Source organism: Strix aluco, chromosome 5, assembly GCF_031877795.1.
Source record: "Strix aluco isolate bStrAlu1 chromosome 5, bStrAlu1.hap1, whole genome shotgun sequence".
In the NCBI taxonomy this organism is placed as follows: domain Eukaryota; kingdom Metazoa; phylum Chordata; class Aves; order Strigiformes; family Strigidae; genus Strix; species Strix aluco.
This window is the reverse complement of record NC_133935.1, coordinates 89,137,510-89,153,616: the sequence shown is the minus strand read 5'-3', so window position 1 is coordinate 89,153,616 and position 16,107 is coordinate 89,137,510. Positions and strand designations below refer to the sequence as shown.

Below are 16,107 nucleotides of genomic sequence, written 5' to 3'. Positions count from 1 at the left end.
TCTTTTTTGCGGGTTTTTTTGCGTCTTTTTTGCGGGTTTTTTTGCGTCTTTTTTGCGGGTTTTTTTGCGGTTTTTTTTTGGGCGGTTTGGGGGGTTTTGGGGTTTGGTGGGTGTGGGGGGTTTGGGGGGTTTGGGTGTGGGGGGTTTGGGGGGTTTGGGGGGGTTTGGGGGGTTTGGGGTGGGGGGGGTTTGGGGTTGGGGTTTGGTGGGTGTGGGGGGTTTGGGGGGTTTGGGTGTGGGGGGTTTGGGGGGTTTGGGGTGGGGGGGGTTTGGGGTTGGGGTTTGGGGGGTTTGGGGGGTTTTGGGGTTTGGAGGGTTTTCAGGTTTTGGGGTGTTTTGGTTTTGGGGGGGATTTGGGTTTTTTGTTTTTTTGGTGTTTTGGGGTTTTTCAGTTGTTTTTTGTGTTTTGGAGGGATTTTTGCAGTATTTTGGATTTGGGGATTGGGGATTTTTGTGGGGTTTTTTGGGTTTTATTTAGGGGTTTTTTGGGGGTTTATTTTTGGGGGTTTTAATTTTTTTATTTTGGGGGCGGTTTTAAATTTTTTAAAATTTTTTGTTCAAAGTAAGCCCACCATCCACCTCTGGCAGCCTTGCGAGCTCTGCCCTGGCCCATGCCTCCAGTACAACCACAGCTCTGCCCTTCCTTTACCTTTCCAGTGATCTTTTCACTGGCTTTTTGGCTCATAACCTCTGATTTGGGAGCCTCACGGACTGACACGCAGCTGCAGCACCTCGGCAGGAGCCCGGGCTCCATAAACCCGCAGGCTTTTTGGGGCAAAAAAACCTACTTGGGTTTGTTTCAAAGAAGAATTGTTCAATATTTGCCAAAAAAGTATTTTTATATTTTATATATGGGAGAGGAGAATCTCTTGTAAATTCTGGCAAATGAAGGCTTTAGAATTGTATGGTTTAAAAAAAAAAATATTAAGGGGAATAAAAATCCATAAGCCCTCCTGTCCTGGCTTAGCCAGGATAGGGTTAAGTTTCCCCCGCAGTGGGGGGGGAGCTCTAGCCGGGTTATTCAGATACCATTGGGACGGGTTACTCAGATACCATTGGGACGGGTTACTCAGATACCATTGGGACGGGTTATTCAGATACCATTGGGACGGGTTACTCAGATACCATTGGGACGGGTTACTCAGATACCATTGGGACGGGTTACTCAGATACCATTGGGACGGGTTACTCAGATACCATTGGGACGGGTTACTCAGATACCATTGGGACGGGTTACTCAGATACCATTGGGACGGGTTACTCAGATACCATTGGGACTGACATCACATCCTGGCGCGGAAGCCAGAGGGGTCGGTTAACACGTGTGTTGTGCCATCGCGCTTCTCGCTGCTGTATTGGTAGATATTTTGCTCTGTTCATTGTTATCACTGTTGTTGTTGTTGTTTGTTGTGTTGCTGTTGCACTGTTGTATTAAACCTTTCCTTATCTCAGCCCGGGGCTTTGCCTTTCACTCCCTTTGTGGGGGAGGGGCAGCGGCCGCGTGGTCTCAGACCCCAGCAGGGACTAAACCACCACACCCCCCCCATGCTGAAGGTCTCTGAGTCGTAAACTGCCAAAACCCCCCCATTTGTACATAAAAGCTGTGAGAACTCCAGCGGGGGCGGGGAACCCCACGTGTTTTGGGATGAGAAAATGTATTTTTTGTACTGTATTTTATCTCTGTGGGGCCGGGGGAGCTGCTGGTTATTGGTGTGAACCGACCGTTATTGGTGATTCTTGTCTCCCCCGGAAGCCACCGGGCTTTCCCTGTATTAAAGGAGTTTGTTTTAGCAAACGCTCGTTTGGGTTTTTCTTGGGGTTCAGCACCCCTAAATCCATCGCCGTACCAAGGGGGGACTTGGAAGAACCGGGTTTAGCTGGGCTTGACCCCCCGCCTCCCCCCTCCCCAGCTGTACCCCGTTACTCGCCTGCAAAAGGCTCTTGATGGGCAGAAATTCTCTTTTTTTGGACCTAAACCTGGGTGTTTCTCTAGAAGCAGCCCCGGGGCCCAGGTCCCTGCACACCCCCATAACTCTGCACCCCGATAATACCCTGCGCCTGGTCCCCAGGCACCCCCATAAACCACACACCCCGTGTACCTCAATGCACGGGGTACACCAATACACCGCATACCCCAACACACATGTACGTAACCACCCCTTACACTAACATGAGTGCGGGCCAGTCCTTTGCTGCCTTTCCAGGTGACCAGAATGGGATGTTTCCCAGTGAAACATGAACACACCTTCACTCCCCAGACTCATAAGCACAGCACATGCAGAGATTCCTCACATAACAGCATGGAAATTAAGTCCATGTGATACCTGTGGCTGGATGTCAAGCCCCTTACCCAGCCATCGGTGTGAACCAGATCCGTGTGTCCTGGGTTGTGCGAGTCCATTTTCAAGTTCACTGGTGCATTGTACACACACAGGGATCCCACCAGTAGCCACCCTAAGGCCCTCTGTGTTTCCAACTGCTGTCCCCAAGACCTCTCGCCCCCTGTGACCACTGCAGCCTCCCCTCCCCTCCGACCAGGCTTGGGCTCAGCCCTTTGGAGTGACTATTTTTAGGCCTGCTGTTGATCAGCCCCAGCGTCCCTGACAGACCTCGCCAGAGCACCAGCCCTGCCGACCGCTGGCCACGCCTGCACCCCCGGCAGTCACGAATGCTTTGGGGGTGCTGAGCACAGCCCCCGCACCGCTCCCCGCCAGGCACGCCCGCTCTGCACCAGCCGCATGGGTCCTGCGGCCGAAGCTGCCAGCACTGCCCGGCCCAGCCCTGCCCTTGGCCAGGGATGGTGCTGCAGCCCCAGCTCTGCTCCCACCCAGGGGGCACCGCCTGCCCCAGCTGCAGGGGGCGTCTCGGGACACGGGGACAGGCCCTTTGCTTCTTGACCATGGTTTGAAGGGAGCTGTTCTGGCTCTGGAGACCACGCTGCATCACAGTTCCACCCCGACCAAGTTGGGGTTTCTGTCAAGAGGCCCCAGCCTGGGCGTCCAGCACAGAGCAGAGGCTGCACTGAGCTGCACTCCTGGCGGGGCTGTCACCTCCCCAGTGCTCTGTAAGCCAGAGGTGTCACTGGGCCAGAGCTGCGGGGCAGCTCGCGGGCCGAGCTGGGTTAGTGGGGGCGGGGGGGTCTGGTGGGTTCGGGATGGGGTTCCAGTGCGGAACGGCGGAAGGGGCAGGAGCAACGAGCGGCTAGGAGCAGCGGCAGCAGGAAGGCTTAGGAATGCAGTTTGGTACGCAGCAGGGCTGCAGGGCGGGATCCCTGCCCTTCCTGAGCTGGCTCTCCCCAAACCTCATGTGCTGTTCAAAAAGCACTTTCTGCAGCTTGATCTCCTTCAGGACCTGCAGAACCTCCGGCCCCACGCTGCCCTGCAGCAGGTCATAGTTCTCGGCCGGGTCTGAGTCCAGGTCAAAGAGCAGCGGGGGCAAGTGAGGGGTCAGCGGCGTCAGACCATGGCAGGCCTGGTCTGGGGTTGTATCACTGTGAAAGGAACCTGCAAAAGAGACCACCAGGTACAGCTTGCTTTCTCCTCTCGGAGCTTTGGACAGCAAAACCGCACGGGACTTCACCAAGTTGAGCGTGTGGAGGAGCGGCGGCAGCACTAACCTTGGGTGAAGTAATGGGCCTTGTACTTCCCCAGCCTGACAGCGAAGGGGCCGTGCAGTGGATCGGGGGACGGCGGGTAGAAGAACATCGTCAGACGGGGACTCTGTGGGAAGCAGCAGAGCTGAGCTCACCTGTGCAGCCATGAGCCTGAAGAGCCTGGACACGAGCAGCAGAGCCTGCAGGGACTCACACAGGACCCTGGTGCTACAGCTGGAAGGTGGCTGGAGGGGGGAAGCTGACCAGCAGCAGCACCCCGTCTGCTCCTGCTCCAAGTTACTGGGCTCTGTCCATCCACTGCAGCTGCGGGGGTTTGGCTGGGCCACACGTTGCAGTTGTCAGAGCAGAGCAGCCTGAGGGAGCCCAGGAACTCCACGGCATGACCCAGGCCAGACAAAAGGTCCCAGCTCATGGACGTCCCCGACCCCCAGCTGGTCCCACTCCCCAGGCACGTGGCTCCAGCCCCGCACCCAGCCTTCACGCACAGTGCTGGCTGAACCAGCTGCAGGACTCACCTTCCCTGACCCAAACAGCACGGGGCTCAGGTCATAGCCATCCAGGGCAACTCTGGGAAGAGCTGCTCCAGCCAGGGCAGCCACCGTTGGCAGGATGTCCAGGGTGCTGGCCAGCTCATGCGTCACTCCTGTCACCCACCACCGCAAGGCACAAGGAAAGGTTCAAGCACCTGATCCCACTTCAATCCCTGCCACCCTCACTTCTCTCCCACCCTCTGCTTGTCCCAGGGCAGTTGAGCTGCCATGACACGCCGCCTTGGCTGGCATCGGCAGCAGAAGGCATGAGCGGTGCCAAGTCTCACCTGGAGCGATACGGCCTGGCCAATAAGCCACTGCTGGTTCCCGCATGCCACCTTCATACGTTGTGCCCTTCCCACACTTGAGAAGGCCAGAGCTGCCTCCGCGAGCCATCCGCATGGTGGAAGGGCTGTGAAAGAGAAGAGCCACCAACCATCAGCGTCGCAGGTTCATGCTACCCCTTCCCCAATGCTGCCGACGGAGCCATGATAAGAGACACGGTGCTGGCGCGTGACGCTGCCATGCTCCCCAGCCTTGTGAGGCAGGAGGCGTGGGGCAGGCGGAGAAGCCAAGGTGTGCGAGACGCCCAAGCAGGGCACCGGCCCAGTGCCACTCACACACGAAGGGAATTGGGGTGTATTTGGGCTGCTGCACGCTCCTGGCCCAAACCCTGCGAGGGCTCTGCCCGCGAGGAGGGGCACAGCTGAGTCACAGGAACAAGGACTGCACTGGGTCCTCTCCAGAGCAGCATCCACCTCTTGCCTTACTTCAGGTCACTGGGGTCTCACCTGGCAATGCCTCACCACATCCCTTTTGCCCCAGTTCCCCCATGCCATGGCAGCAGAATCTTATCAGTGACGAAATCCCCGCTGCTGAGCCCACTCACCCATTGTCAGAGGTGAAGAACACCAGGGTCGTGTTTGCAAGACCATTTTCCTGCAGCGCCTCCAGCAGCTGTCCCACCGAGCCGTCAAACTCCAAGAGCGCGTCACCAAACGGCCCACGCCGCGACTGCCCTGCGTACTCCTGGCTTGCGAACTGGGGGTAGTGTGTGTGCTGGAGGAAGGGCAGAGGAGACGGCTGTGCACACTCCCAGAGCTGCACCTGGTTCCCAGTTCACCCGGGGACAGAGAGCACCGCAGCTGGGACACGGAGATACGTGACAACAGCTGTGAGAGGAGAGGAGGCTTGTCCCCAAGCTTCAGAAGCATCTCTCAGGAATGGCACAAAGGAGCTGAGCCCCAGGAGAGGATGTGGAGCCCCAGAGCAGGAAGTTTTCCCAAGTGGGCTCCTGGCCCAGAGAAGTGGGCAAAGCTCCAGGAAGAAGCAGCCCAAGAACATTATCAGATCGGTGCTGCCATGAGACATGGGCGTGGGAAGAGCAACCCCAGGTCATCCAGGAGCAGGTATGACTGCTCAGCACAGCCCTGGGGCTACAGGTGCTGAGACCCCTGCGCTCCCCACAGGACAAAGGCTCCCTTCCCACCCTCGGCCTGGAGCATCCCTCCCCCTCTCCTACGTGGGAAGCATAGTAGAGCAGGAAGGGGAGGCCTCGTCGGGCACAGTCAGCGATGAAGTCCCGGGAGAATTTGTTGTAGAGTGGCACCAGATCAGGGAAAGAGACCGGCTGCTGCACGATGCTCTGGTTCCAGAGCAGCGGGACTGGCACTACGCCTTGGTCACAAGTACCAAAACACTTGATGTCGGGTGGGAAGCAGGTGAGATTCTGGCAAGGGCCCTGGAGAGAACAAATAACACTTTGTCTTCTACCTGTGCTGCAGGACAGTGAGGGGAAGGGAGCAAAGAGTCTCACAGCAGCCCACCACCAGGTCCCACAGGCACCCTTTGGGTGGCCACTCCCAGAAGCACAGGGGTCTGTCCCTGGGCCACACTGCCCCAACATCAGCTTCTCCTGGCAGGTATTTGGATGTTTCTTTGTAGCCCAGGCGCTGACCCTCCCTCCCTTGACAAAGGGTGTACGTCCCCCACCACAACAGCCACCCACATTCTGCAGAACTGCCCTGTCATACGAGCACCTCGGGAACTGGCTTTCCCCACCAGCGCCCATCTCCCCGGCCTGCAGCCACCCACACCCAGGCAAGCACCACGGCCCACGTGCTCTCCAGCAAGCTTCATCTCTCAGGCACTCTCCCAGCCTGACCCGGGACACCCCTTACCTGGTCATGGGAGTAGGGCACCCCCAAGAAATGGTCGAAGCCCTGGTGGATGGGCAGGAAGGAGCCATTAATCCCCAGGCCCAGGTGCCACTTGCCAACCATGGCTGTGGCATAGCCCTCAGCCTTCAGCACCTCTGCAATGGTGACCTCTGACAGCGGCAGGCCTCCCCGCGAGTCTGGGCTGAACACACCGGGGTACACCCCAGAGCGCATCTGGAACCGGCCCGTCAGCAGCGCTGCCCTGCAGGAGAGAGCGGAGAGGAGACGTGCGTCACACCGGACGCAGCACGGGCCATGGTGCTCAGCCTCCTCAGAGGGTGCCCCGGGGGTTCCTCGGGACTGCCAGCTTGGCTCTGCAGTCTTATGGCTGCCGCTGTCACCTCCCCTGCCCGCTGGGATGCTCGACCGGTCCCCTCGCCGAGCACCCGCACTTTCGGGCCTCCTGGGACACGGCAGGTTTGTCACCCCTCCCCGTTCCTCCCAGCACCGCAGCTCCCCAGCTGGGTGCCAACGCCGTCTCCACCCCGGCCCCGGGACTCTGCAGCCCCGGCCAGCCGGCGGGGCGGGAGCAGCGGGGCACGCACCGGGACGGGCTGCACACCGGGGAGCTGCTGTAGAAGTTGGTGAACCGCAGCCCTCGGGAAGCCATCCGGTCCAGGCTGGGCGTGGCAGAAGAAGGGTGCCCGTAGCTCCCCAGGTCCCCGAAGCCCAGGTCGTCCGCCAGCAGCAGGACGAAGCTGGGGGGGGCGCCGGCCGCTCCGCGCAAGGCCAGCAGCACCAGGGCCCACGGCAGGCCCCGGCCCCTCGGCCCCATGGCGCGGCGCAGTGCGGTCCGGCTCGGCTCGGCTCGGCTCGGCTCGGCTCGGACCGGCCCCGCAGGCCCCACAGCCCCGCCACAGCACCAACCGCACCCCCGGCGCCCGTCTGACCCGCGCGGGCGGTCACGTGATCGGGCACCCCGCGAGGCACGCCGGGAGCCGCAGTCCAGCGCGGGGCACGCCGGGAGCCGCCGCCTGCCGCGGGCCCGCCCGGGAAAGGGGCCGGGCCGGGCCGAGCTTTGCAGCCGCCTCCCGGGCCGGCGTGCGCGGCGCTGGCGGCCTCTTAGGACCTGGGTCAGCCCCCGGGCGCTGCGGTTGAGGGGGTTTGTTAACCACAGCGGTTTCCCACGGAGCCGCCCTCAGCGCTGTCCGGGGCCGGGGGCTGCGGGCTCAGCCCGGGTGTCCAGCCCCGGGTCTCTGAGGGAAAAGGCCTCGCGGCCGCCGGCAGCCCAACCTGCGCCCAGCCGCACCGGGGCTGAGCCGGGAAACTGTGAGGCTGTTCTGGGAGCAGACGGACACCTCGGCGTGTGGTGGCGGGTGGATGGCCCCCCGCTGGGGCCGGGTGGCCTGGGGGGATGTCCCCTGCCACCTGCCTGCTCTGCCCAGGCCACCGCTCCCGGCTTCCCACCTTCTGGGGAGCACATGAAGCTCCAGATGCGCACAGGGTGCAAAATCCCCTGGGACAGGCAGAGAGTGTGCCACTGTTTGGGGCAGGCTGGGGCCTATAGGGTCTGGGCACTTTTCAAGTTTGTTTTCATACAGCAGTGACAGACTTTCACGTTCAGGCTCAAGGACCGCTGGTTGTGCCTGGGCATGGGAGCCCATTTCCTGCAGATACTTGTCATCAGCGAGGAAGGAACAGTGCAACAGCAATTCTCTGGGGGAAGGGAGCGATAAGGAGAACGAGGAGGAAAAGGGGAAGTTCTGCACCCTGAGAAGGCTGTACCCTGTTGCTGTGTCTGGTTTTGAAAATCAGAGAAAGCTTGGAAGACAGGCACAGACAGGAATTGAGGTTGAATGTCCTGAAGACCTCCATCTGTTCAGTTTATCCAAAATGAGATGAGAGCAAGACCAGAGATGGTGCACAAGCACAGGCACAGCAGCAGCAGTCTAGGATTAACCACACAGCAGGCAGAGATGAGGAGTTTCAGCCCAAAGACAACATGGGGGTAAGAATGGCTGCTGTCCCAGCCTGATGTTCTCATGTAGACACTCCTCTGGTTTGCACCCAGCCTGTGTAATCAGCCTGTTCTGGGTTTTCTTGTTACCAGTCAGCATTTCTTAGGACCCATCCCACTTTTACAACCTCTTTCGAACGTGCTGGAGAACTCTGTGTTCCGTCGCTCCCTGTTCTCTGCTGTTCAGGCTGTCCCCGTGGCCCCTGCCCTTCCTGCGTGTCTAGCCCCTGCCTCCTGACAGCCCGGCCCCTGGCACAGGAGGGATGCTGGGGCTGCTGCTGCTGCTGTGCGCTGCCATCAATTATTCAGGGCCCAGAGGCAGAGCAAGGAGGCTGGTGCTGCAGCAGGAGGCAAAACTGCTGCATAATTCATGGCGCCCACTTTGCTCCTAGGGCATGGCAGTGCCCGCTGAGCAGTGCCTGGCCGCAGGGATCGGGGCGCGGGGGGCTGGCAGCCCCCCCTGAAAGGAGAACGGCTGGGGCTCTGCACTCGGGGGGTGGCCATGGCGCGGGGACAGTTTCAGAGGCCAGACAAGGAGCAGGGCGGGAGGCGTGGGACCGTCTGCGCTGCATGCGGGTAACCAGGCTGCAGGAGCCTGGGCAGGGCATGGCCCGGCTGCCCCAACCCGCACGGGTGCCAGCGGGCACGGGTGGGACGCGCGGGTGGACGGTGTCCAGGCGGCCGGAGAGGCCCAAGCGACAGCGGCGGAACGCAGGCAGGGAGGCGGCTGTGAGCCCGGCACGGGGGGAGCGGGCAGGGAGGGGTGACAGGCTGTATCCGTGCCAGCGACTCATGAGCATGCGGGGTGTGAAGGGGCTGTACGTTTGTGGGAGTGCAACACTCTGCACGTGTGCGGGCACACACGTATGTTCCTCTGTGTGTGTCTGCAAGTGTATGTGTGCATGGACACACATGTGTGCGTGCACGGACAGGGGATCTGCACGAGCCCCCGTGGGAGGTGCATTCCACGTGTGCCTGCATCGCTGGGGGTGCTGCTGGCACGCAGGTGGGTGCACAGTGGGCGCACAGTGGGCGCCCGTGCGGGTGTGTGTGTGGGTGCATTCCGTAACGTGTGCATGCCGCAGGGTGTGCCTGTGCTGCCTGGGTGTGTACATTGTGTGCGGAGGGGTGTGCACACCCTGTGTGTGGCTGTGTCGGCTTGGTGCGCGCACGCTCGTGCTCTGTGAGTGTGCCAACACCGCGCGTTGCGCTCTGTGTCCCAGATGTGTGTTTTGGAGTACGGGTGTGCGCACACTCCGGGTGTGCATCGCACCTTCTGTTTGTACCCCACGTGTGTCTCCACAGGGGGTGTGTACACATGCACCCTGTGTGTCAGTGCAGTGTGTGCGCACAGTGTTTTCTGTGCACACTGTGTGCACGCACGCACGTGTGTGTGTGCGCGTGTACTCTGCCCATGTTCCTCCCAGAGAATTTCTCCGTGCAGAAGAGCTGGAGCTGAACTGGGAGGACTCTCATTCCCGGGAGGTTTCTCCCGTCTCAGTCCAAGGGATGTGGCCGCTGTTCCCACACACAGGTACAAGAGACTTGTTTGTCTTCCAAAGAGCCAGAGCACATTCCGGAACACGCACACATCCTTCTTGGGCATGAATGGCAACACAGATTAACAGAGAGAGAGCAGTACCTTCACCAGCACCCACTTAACACAAAGAGCACAACCCAGCCCTTGTCTTCCTCTCCAGCGGATCAGGACTGGTGTTCAGCACTGAAACACACACACATCACTCCCTGAATTCGCAAGCTCAGCGTTTTCATGGGTCCCTTCTATATTAGCATGGGAATTAAGTTCAATTAAAATCCATGGCTGGATGTCGAGCTAGTTACCCAGTAATTGGCACAGACCTTGGGTCTTTCCAGATCTGTATCTCCTCTGCTCGTTAGCTAGTCCATCTTCAAGTTCCCCAGTGACCCGCACTCGCACGCAGCGCTCCCACTCGTTGCTGGCCCTAGACACGGGCTGTCTCCAACGGCCAGGTCCCTCTGACCTCTGTCCCCTTCTGCCACCGCTAGCAGCCAGGCCTCTACGCCCACGTCCCCACCACATACAGAGTGGGGCCACACAGAAAGGATTTTGAATTGCTCTCAAAAAGAGGGTAGGATGGACTGTGGTGATTCGGTGCAAGGCTCTGTCAAACGAGCAAACTGACCAGACATTTGCTTAGGTGTGACTGGCTCCTTTATCCCCCTTTCTTCCCATTTTCCATGCTTATACATTCCTGTCATCTTCCTTACTCCTCCCTTTCTCCGCCCCCATCTCCTCCCAGTTATTTTTCCCCCCCTTGCTCCCAGGTTTGCTCCATCTGTGAACAGATTTGGGGTTTCACGTGCTGTTAGCTAGCTGATGTGGTTTCCTGAGTACTGCTGTGCCTTCCAGATTCCTCTCCCCAAAATGACCCCTTCCTTCAATTATCTCTGAAGTGTGGCCACCTCTCACATAATTCCCCCTTAGCTACCCATGAGATCTGGCTCTTCCTCACGGCACTGTAACTCCTGTCAGCTTCTCACTCTTCGCTATGGTCAGCAATTTCTCTTGTCTTGCTCAGGAGTTTCCCATGGTCTGTTCAGTGAGCTACGGCTTGTGCCAGGCCCTAATCATCAGCTCCTGTGCCTTAATGCAAGCCCCAGAGTTGTCTGCATGTCACGTCAATTTTTCCTTTCCCCTCTCTAGCCCGGATGTGCCAGTCTTCTCCATCCCATGGTGGCTCTGAGCACCCTCCTCTCGGTTTCAGCCCTTTGGAGTGACTCTTTCCCTTTGTGCCCAACGTGGCTGCCTGCAGCCTCATTTTGCAGATGGCAGGCATGGAACTCCTTGCCTTGCACAGGAGACTGAATTGGACTGCAACATGGTTAGCTGTGAAACTTGGCAACTTTATTTCAAGAACTAAGTCAACTTGAGCATTTGTGTGCGCTCAGAGGAGCGTGGGCAGGACCGAGCAGGCCTTTGGCACTGAGGCTGCCTTTGGGTCCGCAGGCAGTGAGTGCCCCAGCAGGAGGTGGCCCTGGTACACTGCAGCCTGCGCTGGATCCTGTTCCTCCTGCTGCTCAAGCCTTTTTTCCCTTTAGGAGCTGCAGGAGCTCCTGCAGCCGGGTAAAGAATTGCAGCAGCTTCTGGAGTGGAAAGGGGCAGGAGCTAAACCTGCCTGACTGTGCTGGTGTTGGGCTTGGCCTCTGAAAGGGGCGTTGAGGCGGTGAGAAAAGGACTCCATGCCCGTGATGTTGGAGCAGCCCTTGCTGCTGAGCACAGTCCCATCTGTACCAGGATCCAGTTGTAAAAGTGCTGAGTGGAGGTGTAGATTCTGGTCCGTTTTGCTCTCGCGCAGCCTCTCCCCCAGCTGGTCACCCCAACAAACCAGAAGTAGTCAGCACTGTTGTCTTTGCAGACGAGAGGACCACCGCTGTCCCCCTGCAGCAGAGGAGAGAGGTGGTGTCGAGTGACCGCTGGCAGCGCTAGGGCCGGCTCCTTCTCTGTGCCAGCACCTGCCAGAGCTGTATCCGCTGCACAGAGGCTCTGCTCAGGTGCTGTGGCCGACAGGACCTTGTCTGGGAGGGGGTCGTGGGCCCGTGGAGTAGGGCTTGTGCTCATCTCTGCACAGCGATGCTGGCTGGGTGCAAGAGGGATGTTCCAGGGCTGGGAGCTGGACCTCGGGGCTGCCAGGAGCACTGGATGGGCTTTCTGAACAGAGTCCCGGGCCTCTGGGGCAAGTGGGGCCCTGGGCAAGGACCTGCAGCTGGGGAAGGGGAGGTGAGCCCCGGTAGCGGTGGGGACCCGGTGGTGGGAGGGCGACTGGCCAGGCAAAGCCCGCGCCGGGGTGTGTCTGGGCGGCTGTGCCGGGGCTGCCTGTGCCGCTGGGCGCTGCCTCGTCACAGGCTCCTCCCTGGCAGGTGTCGATGCCGCCCTGCGGAGAGCCAGCGCACAGGTTGTGGGGGTGGACGGCCCCTCCGTACCACCGGCTGCTGTTGCAGAGGTTGAGGTCGATGAGGTGGACCTTGGCCTCCTGCAGGACATCCATCGTTCCTGCAGTTGTGAGCACAGAAAGGAATTAAAGCCCTGCAGCTGGTTGCCAGGTCTCCTGCCGTGTCTGGGTGAACCCCTTCCCTGGGACTTGGCTTTGCATCGTGACGGGCACTGTACTGGCGATTCCCTTCTGTCTGGCCTGGGGCCCTGGGCCAGGCCCATCTCTCCATGGGCACACGTCCCCACAGCCAGGCTCTGGCTCTTGCCTCTGCTGTCAGGAAGCCCAGCCCGCCTCCCCCGCTTGCACTCAGGACACGAGCGCTCTTCGGGAACTCACATCTCGCCGTCATGGCCCCCCAGCCACTGACGTAGCAGGTCGTCAGCTCTGACACTTGCAGCGAGGCGTCGGGCACGCAGGCAAGCTGTACATAGTAGCCGTACTGCACAGGCTGGTCCAACTCCAGCAGCACAATGTCGTTCCTCTTGGTGATGTTGCTGTAGCGTGGGTGAACCAGCAGCCGCTTAATATTGCGCATTTGGGCCTCCGGGCCCGGCTGAGTCAAGCGGGTGGCCCCGACCACCACGCGCCACATGGTGATGTGCCTGGAAGGCAGATGGGGAGAGGGCTCAGAGGGAGCAGAGCCACGTGCTGCAGCAGCCCAGCAGTTCCCTGCCCTCTGCTTCACGTGGGGGAGAGGAAAGCAGCACTGCAGAGGCTGCGACTGCCCCTGCATGCCTTGGGCTCCAGGCGTGTCGAGCTGGAGGCTGTAGGAAGCCGTGGCAGGAGCCCAGCCCTCTCCTGAGCAGCCTCTCAGCCAGGCTCTGCAGTGCCCAGGCACTGGGCGTACTGCAAGGAAAGGGGACGGGAGTAGCACGTGATGCTGCGGACGGGGCACCTGTGAGTGCCGGGGGATATCCCCGTTCCTGGCCTTCCTTACCTGGCTTTGGTGAAGCAGTGGGCTGCTGTGAGGACCCACTGTGGGCTGCTGAGGGACCCTCCACACACATGCCCCGTGCCTGCTGCCCAGGGATCCTGGATGCTGATGATCCAGGGCCAGACCCCTGGCAGGGCGTCTGTGCCCTCCACCACATGCGAGGTGCCATCGTCAGCAGCCAGGGGCCGGAGCCGGCAGGTCCCTCTGCAACCAGAAACTCGTCACTGTCCTGCTCGACCGCTCGCTGCTGTTCCGGCTGAAGGTCAGCCCTCTGCCCTCCCCACGGGGCGCTGCATGGACAGCGAGGCCAGGGAGCCCCGCGGGGGCAGGCAGGCAGCCAACCCCGTTTCTGCTATTAGCCCCGCATGCGAGTTGAGCCAGCAGCCCGGGTGCTGAAAGGAGCTGAGGCTCCCGTGTGGGGCTCGGGGAGCTGTGGTGTGGCCACGGGGGACAAGTAGGCACCCTCCAGGGAACCCCATCAGCGTGCCCAAGCTCCATCCCAGAGCCTTGGCCACTTACCCACAGCTGTCCCAGGCACCATGTGCAGGCCAGCACAAGGCCAGCACGATGAGGAGGGGAACCAAACACATTGCCGCAGCTGCCAGAACCAAGGGCTCATTGCCACCAGCGCAGCAGCCGATGCAGTGCCCGCAGGGCTTGCAGTGCCCTTGGCCCCGGGGCCAATGTCACAGCGTCGCTGGTTCCGGGGGCTGGGCACGGTGGCCTCTTGGGGCAGGGGGGCCACAACATGGGGGTTTCCAAGTGGGAGGGGAGGCAGAAGCTGGAATCGGACACTCCCGACAGACCCCGCTGAATGCTCTGCTTGCGGGACGAGGTGTGCAGGCCCCGTGGCAGGCAGCAGTGCCCGGCCCCAGCACTGCCTGCCAACGGCGAGCAGGAAAAAACCCAGCGTGGCATCACAGCCTCTTTGGGGAGTTCACTGCCCCTCTGCTCTCCGCAGCCCTCTGCCACCAGGTCCTTCCCAAAATATGTACGCCAGAGAACATGACTGCTACAGGCACTACAGGCATGTTTGCGTGTTGCAGAGCCAATCTGGTTACGGCGATGGCAGGCAAGCAGGGATTTGTGAGCGGGACGAGCCCAGCACACCCGCGGGGTGAACACTGTGTGTGCGCACGTCTGGGTGCACGTGTGCCGGCACGTGGGTTTGCGCGGTGCGCTCTGCGTGTGCACGATGTGGGGGTGCAGTCGGTGTCCGGGTGACTCCACACCTGTACTCACACTGTGGGTGCACGCTGTATGTGTGCAGTGTGGTACGGGTGACCCCGGGTGTGCACGCAGACGTGTGCATTCACAGGGTAGAGGGTGTGTGGTGCGTGCGGGCATGTTGTGTGTATGCAGGCAGGCTGTGTGTGCACATGTTACCTGAAAAGAGGATTGGTGCCTGGCGTACAATAACCCAATCTTAACATGCTCAGGAGAGATACTGTATTTATTCAGGCCTGGGTGCTTGGTGGACTTTTCCACAAATCAGCAGGTTTTCAGGTTTCTTTTATACACAAAAATCAGAGGTTAGTGCTTTTCCAAACACGCCTATTAGATACTGATTGGTTAGTGATTAGCATACAATTATAATACGGCTTACATAATGCCGCTATGCATGCTCAGGGGAAGGGTCTTAACCTGGGCAGGGGTATTTTTGACCTGTGGGTGGGTTTTAGTAGTATGATGAAGATGGTTCACTGTCAGGACACTCAAAAGTTAGTTTCGTTGCCAAGTTAAATAATCCAGACATTCACTTTTATGGCCCAGGATGTTCTGCGCCCTCAGCACAATCCCACACATTCTCTTTATGGTCCAGGATGTTCTGCTGGTTGTCTAGGGTTTGGCGATCAAAGCTTGTTCTTAATAAACTTCTCAATAATCAGGGTTACCTTGACCACAATTCAAAGTTTTGTTCAACCAGGTTTTGAAACCTCGTAACTGTCCCCGTATGTGCAGTAACTATGGCTACAGGCACAATTATTAACCACGGCCACTAGCAAATGTGGAGTGTACTAGATCACACACACCGTGCTGAGCGTGCACGCCGAGTGAGTATGGACATACTGCAGAGTCCACTAAAGGGCCATCCTGACGATTAAGTGCCCGGAGCATCGCTGAGAGCTGGGACTGTTCAGCCTGCAGAAGGCTCAGGGGGATCTCATATCAATAGCTGAGGGGAGGGAATGCTGGCTGCGACCTGGGGAGCAGCAGGAGTCTCTGCCCACATTCCTGGCCTCTCCCTTCCCAGTGCAGGGCAGCAGTGCCCAGCCCAGTGTATGGGTACCTGCCTCCTCCTCCCACCACAGCTGCCTGGGTGGGCACTGCCACACCCCAAGGGACCAGGCCCCCAAGAGCCACTTGGAGCATCCGTTTGTCTGTCCTGACCCTGGACTGTGACTGGGCACGGAGCGGGACTGCGGCTGGCCTGCCTGCCGGCTCACAGGGAGCTGGGTGATGTTTCCTCTGCCCTGAGTGCTGTGGCATCGGCCCTGCCCTGCCACCCCTCTGGGCTGCCTTAAGGAGGGTGACAGACACTTGTCCCCACACAGTCCTGGCTGGCAGGAGCTGGGAAGTGAGTGGCCGAAGGGGCCAGGGAAGCCCAGCCAGGGGCTGCAGCTACACTCCCAGAGGGCTGTGCCACCGCAGAGAGCACCCAGGTGCACTTCCCTGGGCCAAGGGTAGCCCAGGATTAGCTGTCCCCCTTCCCCAGGCAGGACAGTCCCATTGCCTGAGACCTGCCCCCCCCCCGCCTCTGAACTCCCAGCACCAAAGGGACACCACCCGCCTTTTGCAATCTCAAGCAGCCCCTCAGCCCCCGCACCGTGTTCCTACCTCTGTAATTTACATTCTTGTGGCTGTGCAAACCCAGCTCAG

General features: G+C 59.9%; 2 protein-coding genes and 1 long non-coding RNA gene across 4 annotated transcripts; all 3 read right to left on the bottom strand.

Moving 5' to 3' along the window:
* Positions 1–818: 818 nt before the first annotated feature.
* LOC141923876 (uncharacterized) lies at positions 819–1,744 on the bottom strand. Its single transcript, XR_012623420.1, has 2 exons — positions 1,539–1,744; positions 819–950 (listed from the first exon to the last, which is right to left on the bottom strand). It is a non-coding gene; the product is annotated as an uncharacterized LOC141923876 (long non-coding RNA).
* Positions 1,745–2,171: 427 nt separating this feature from the next.
* ARSA (arylsulfatase A) lies at positions 2,172–7,239 on the bottom strand. Of its 2 annotated transcripts, none has more exons than XM_074828199.1 (8): positions 6,908–7,239; positions 6,324–6,564; positions 5,666–5,884; positions 5,033–5,202; positions 4,431–4,555; positions 4,129–4,256; positions 3,617–3,719; positions 2,172–3,503 (listed from the first exon to the last, which is right to left on the bottom strand). In XM_074828199.1, the coding sequence occupies exons 1-8, from the start codon at positions 7,135–7,137 to the stop codon at positions 3,202–3,204; spliced, it is 1,518 nt and encodes a 505-aa protein (XP_074684300.1). In that variant the 5' UTR covers positions 7,138–7,239; the 3' UTR covers positions 2,172–3,201. The 2 variants fall into 2 exon arrangements, with proteins under 2 accessions (XP_074684300.1, XP_074684301.1); XM_074828200.1 differs by having other exon boundaries at positions 6,925–7,050.
* A 4,140-nt stretch (positions 7,240–11,379) lies between these two features.
* Positions 11,380–13,817, bottom strand: ACR (acrosin). The gene is given in 6 exon segments (XM_074825932.1): positions 11,380–11,517; positions 11,519–11,740; positions 12,207–12,332; positions 12,598–12,895; positions 13,231–13,431; positions 13,747–13,817. Coding segments are annotated over 6 exon segments (1,056 nt in total).
* Positions 13,818–16,107: the final 2,290 nt, after the last annotated feature.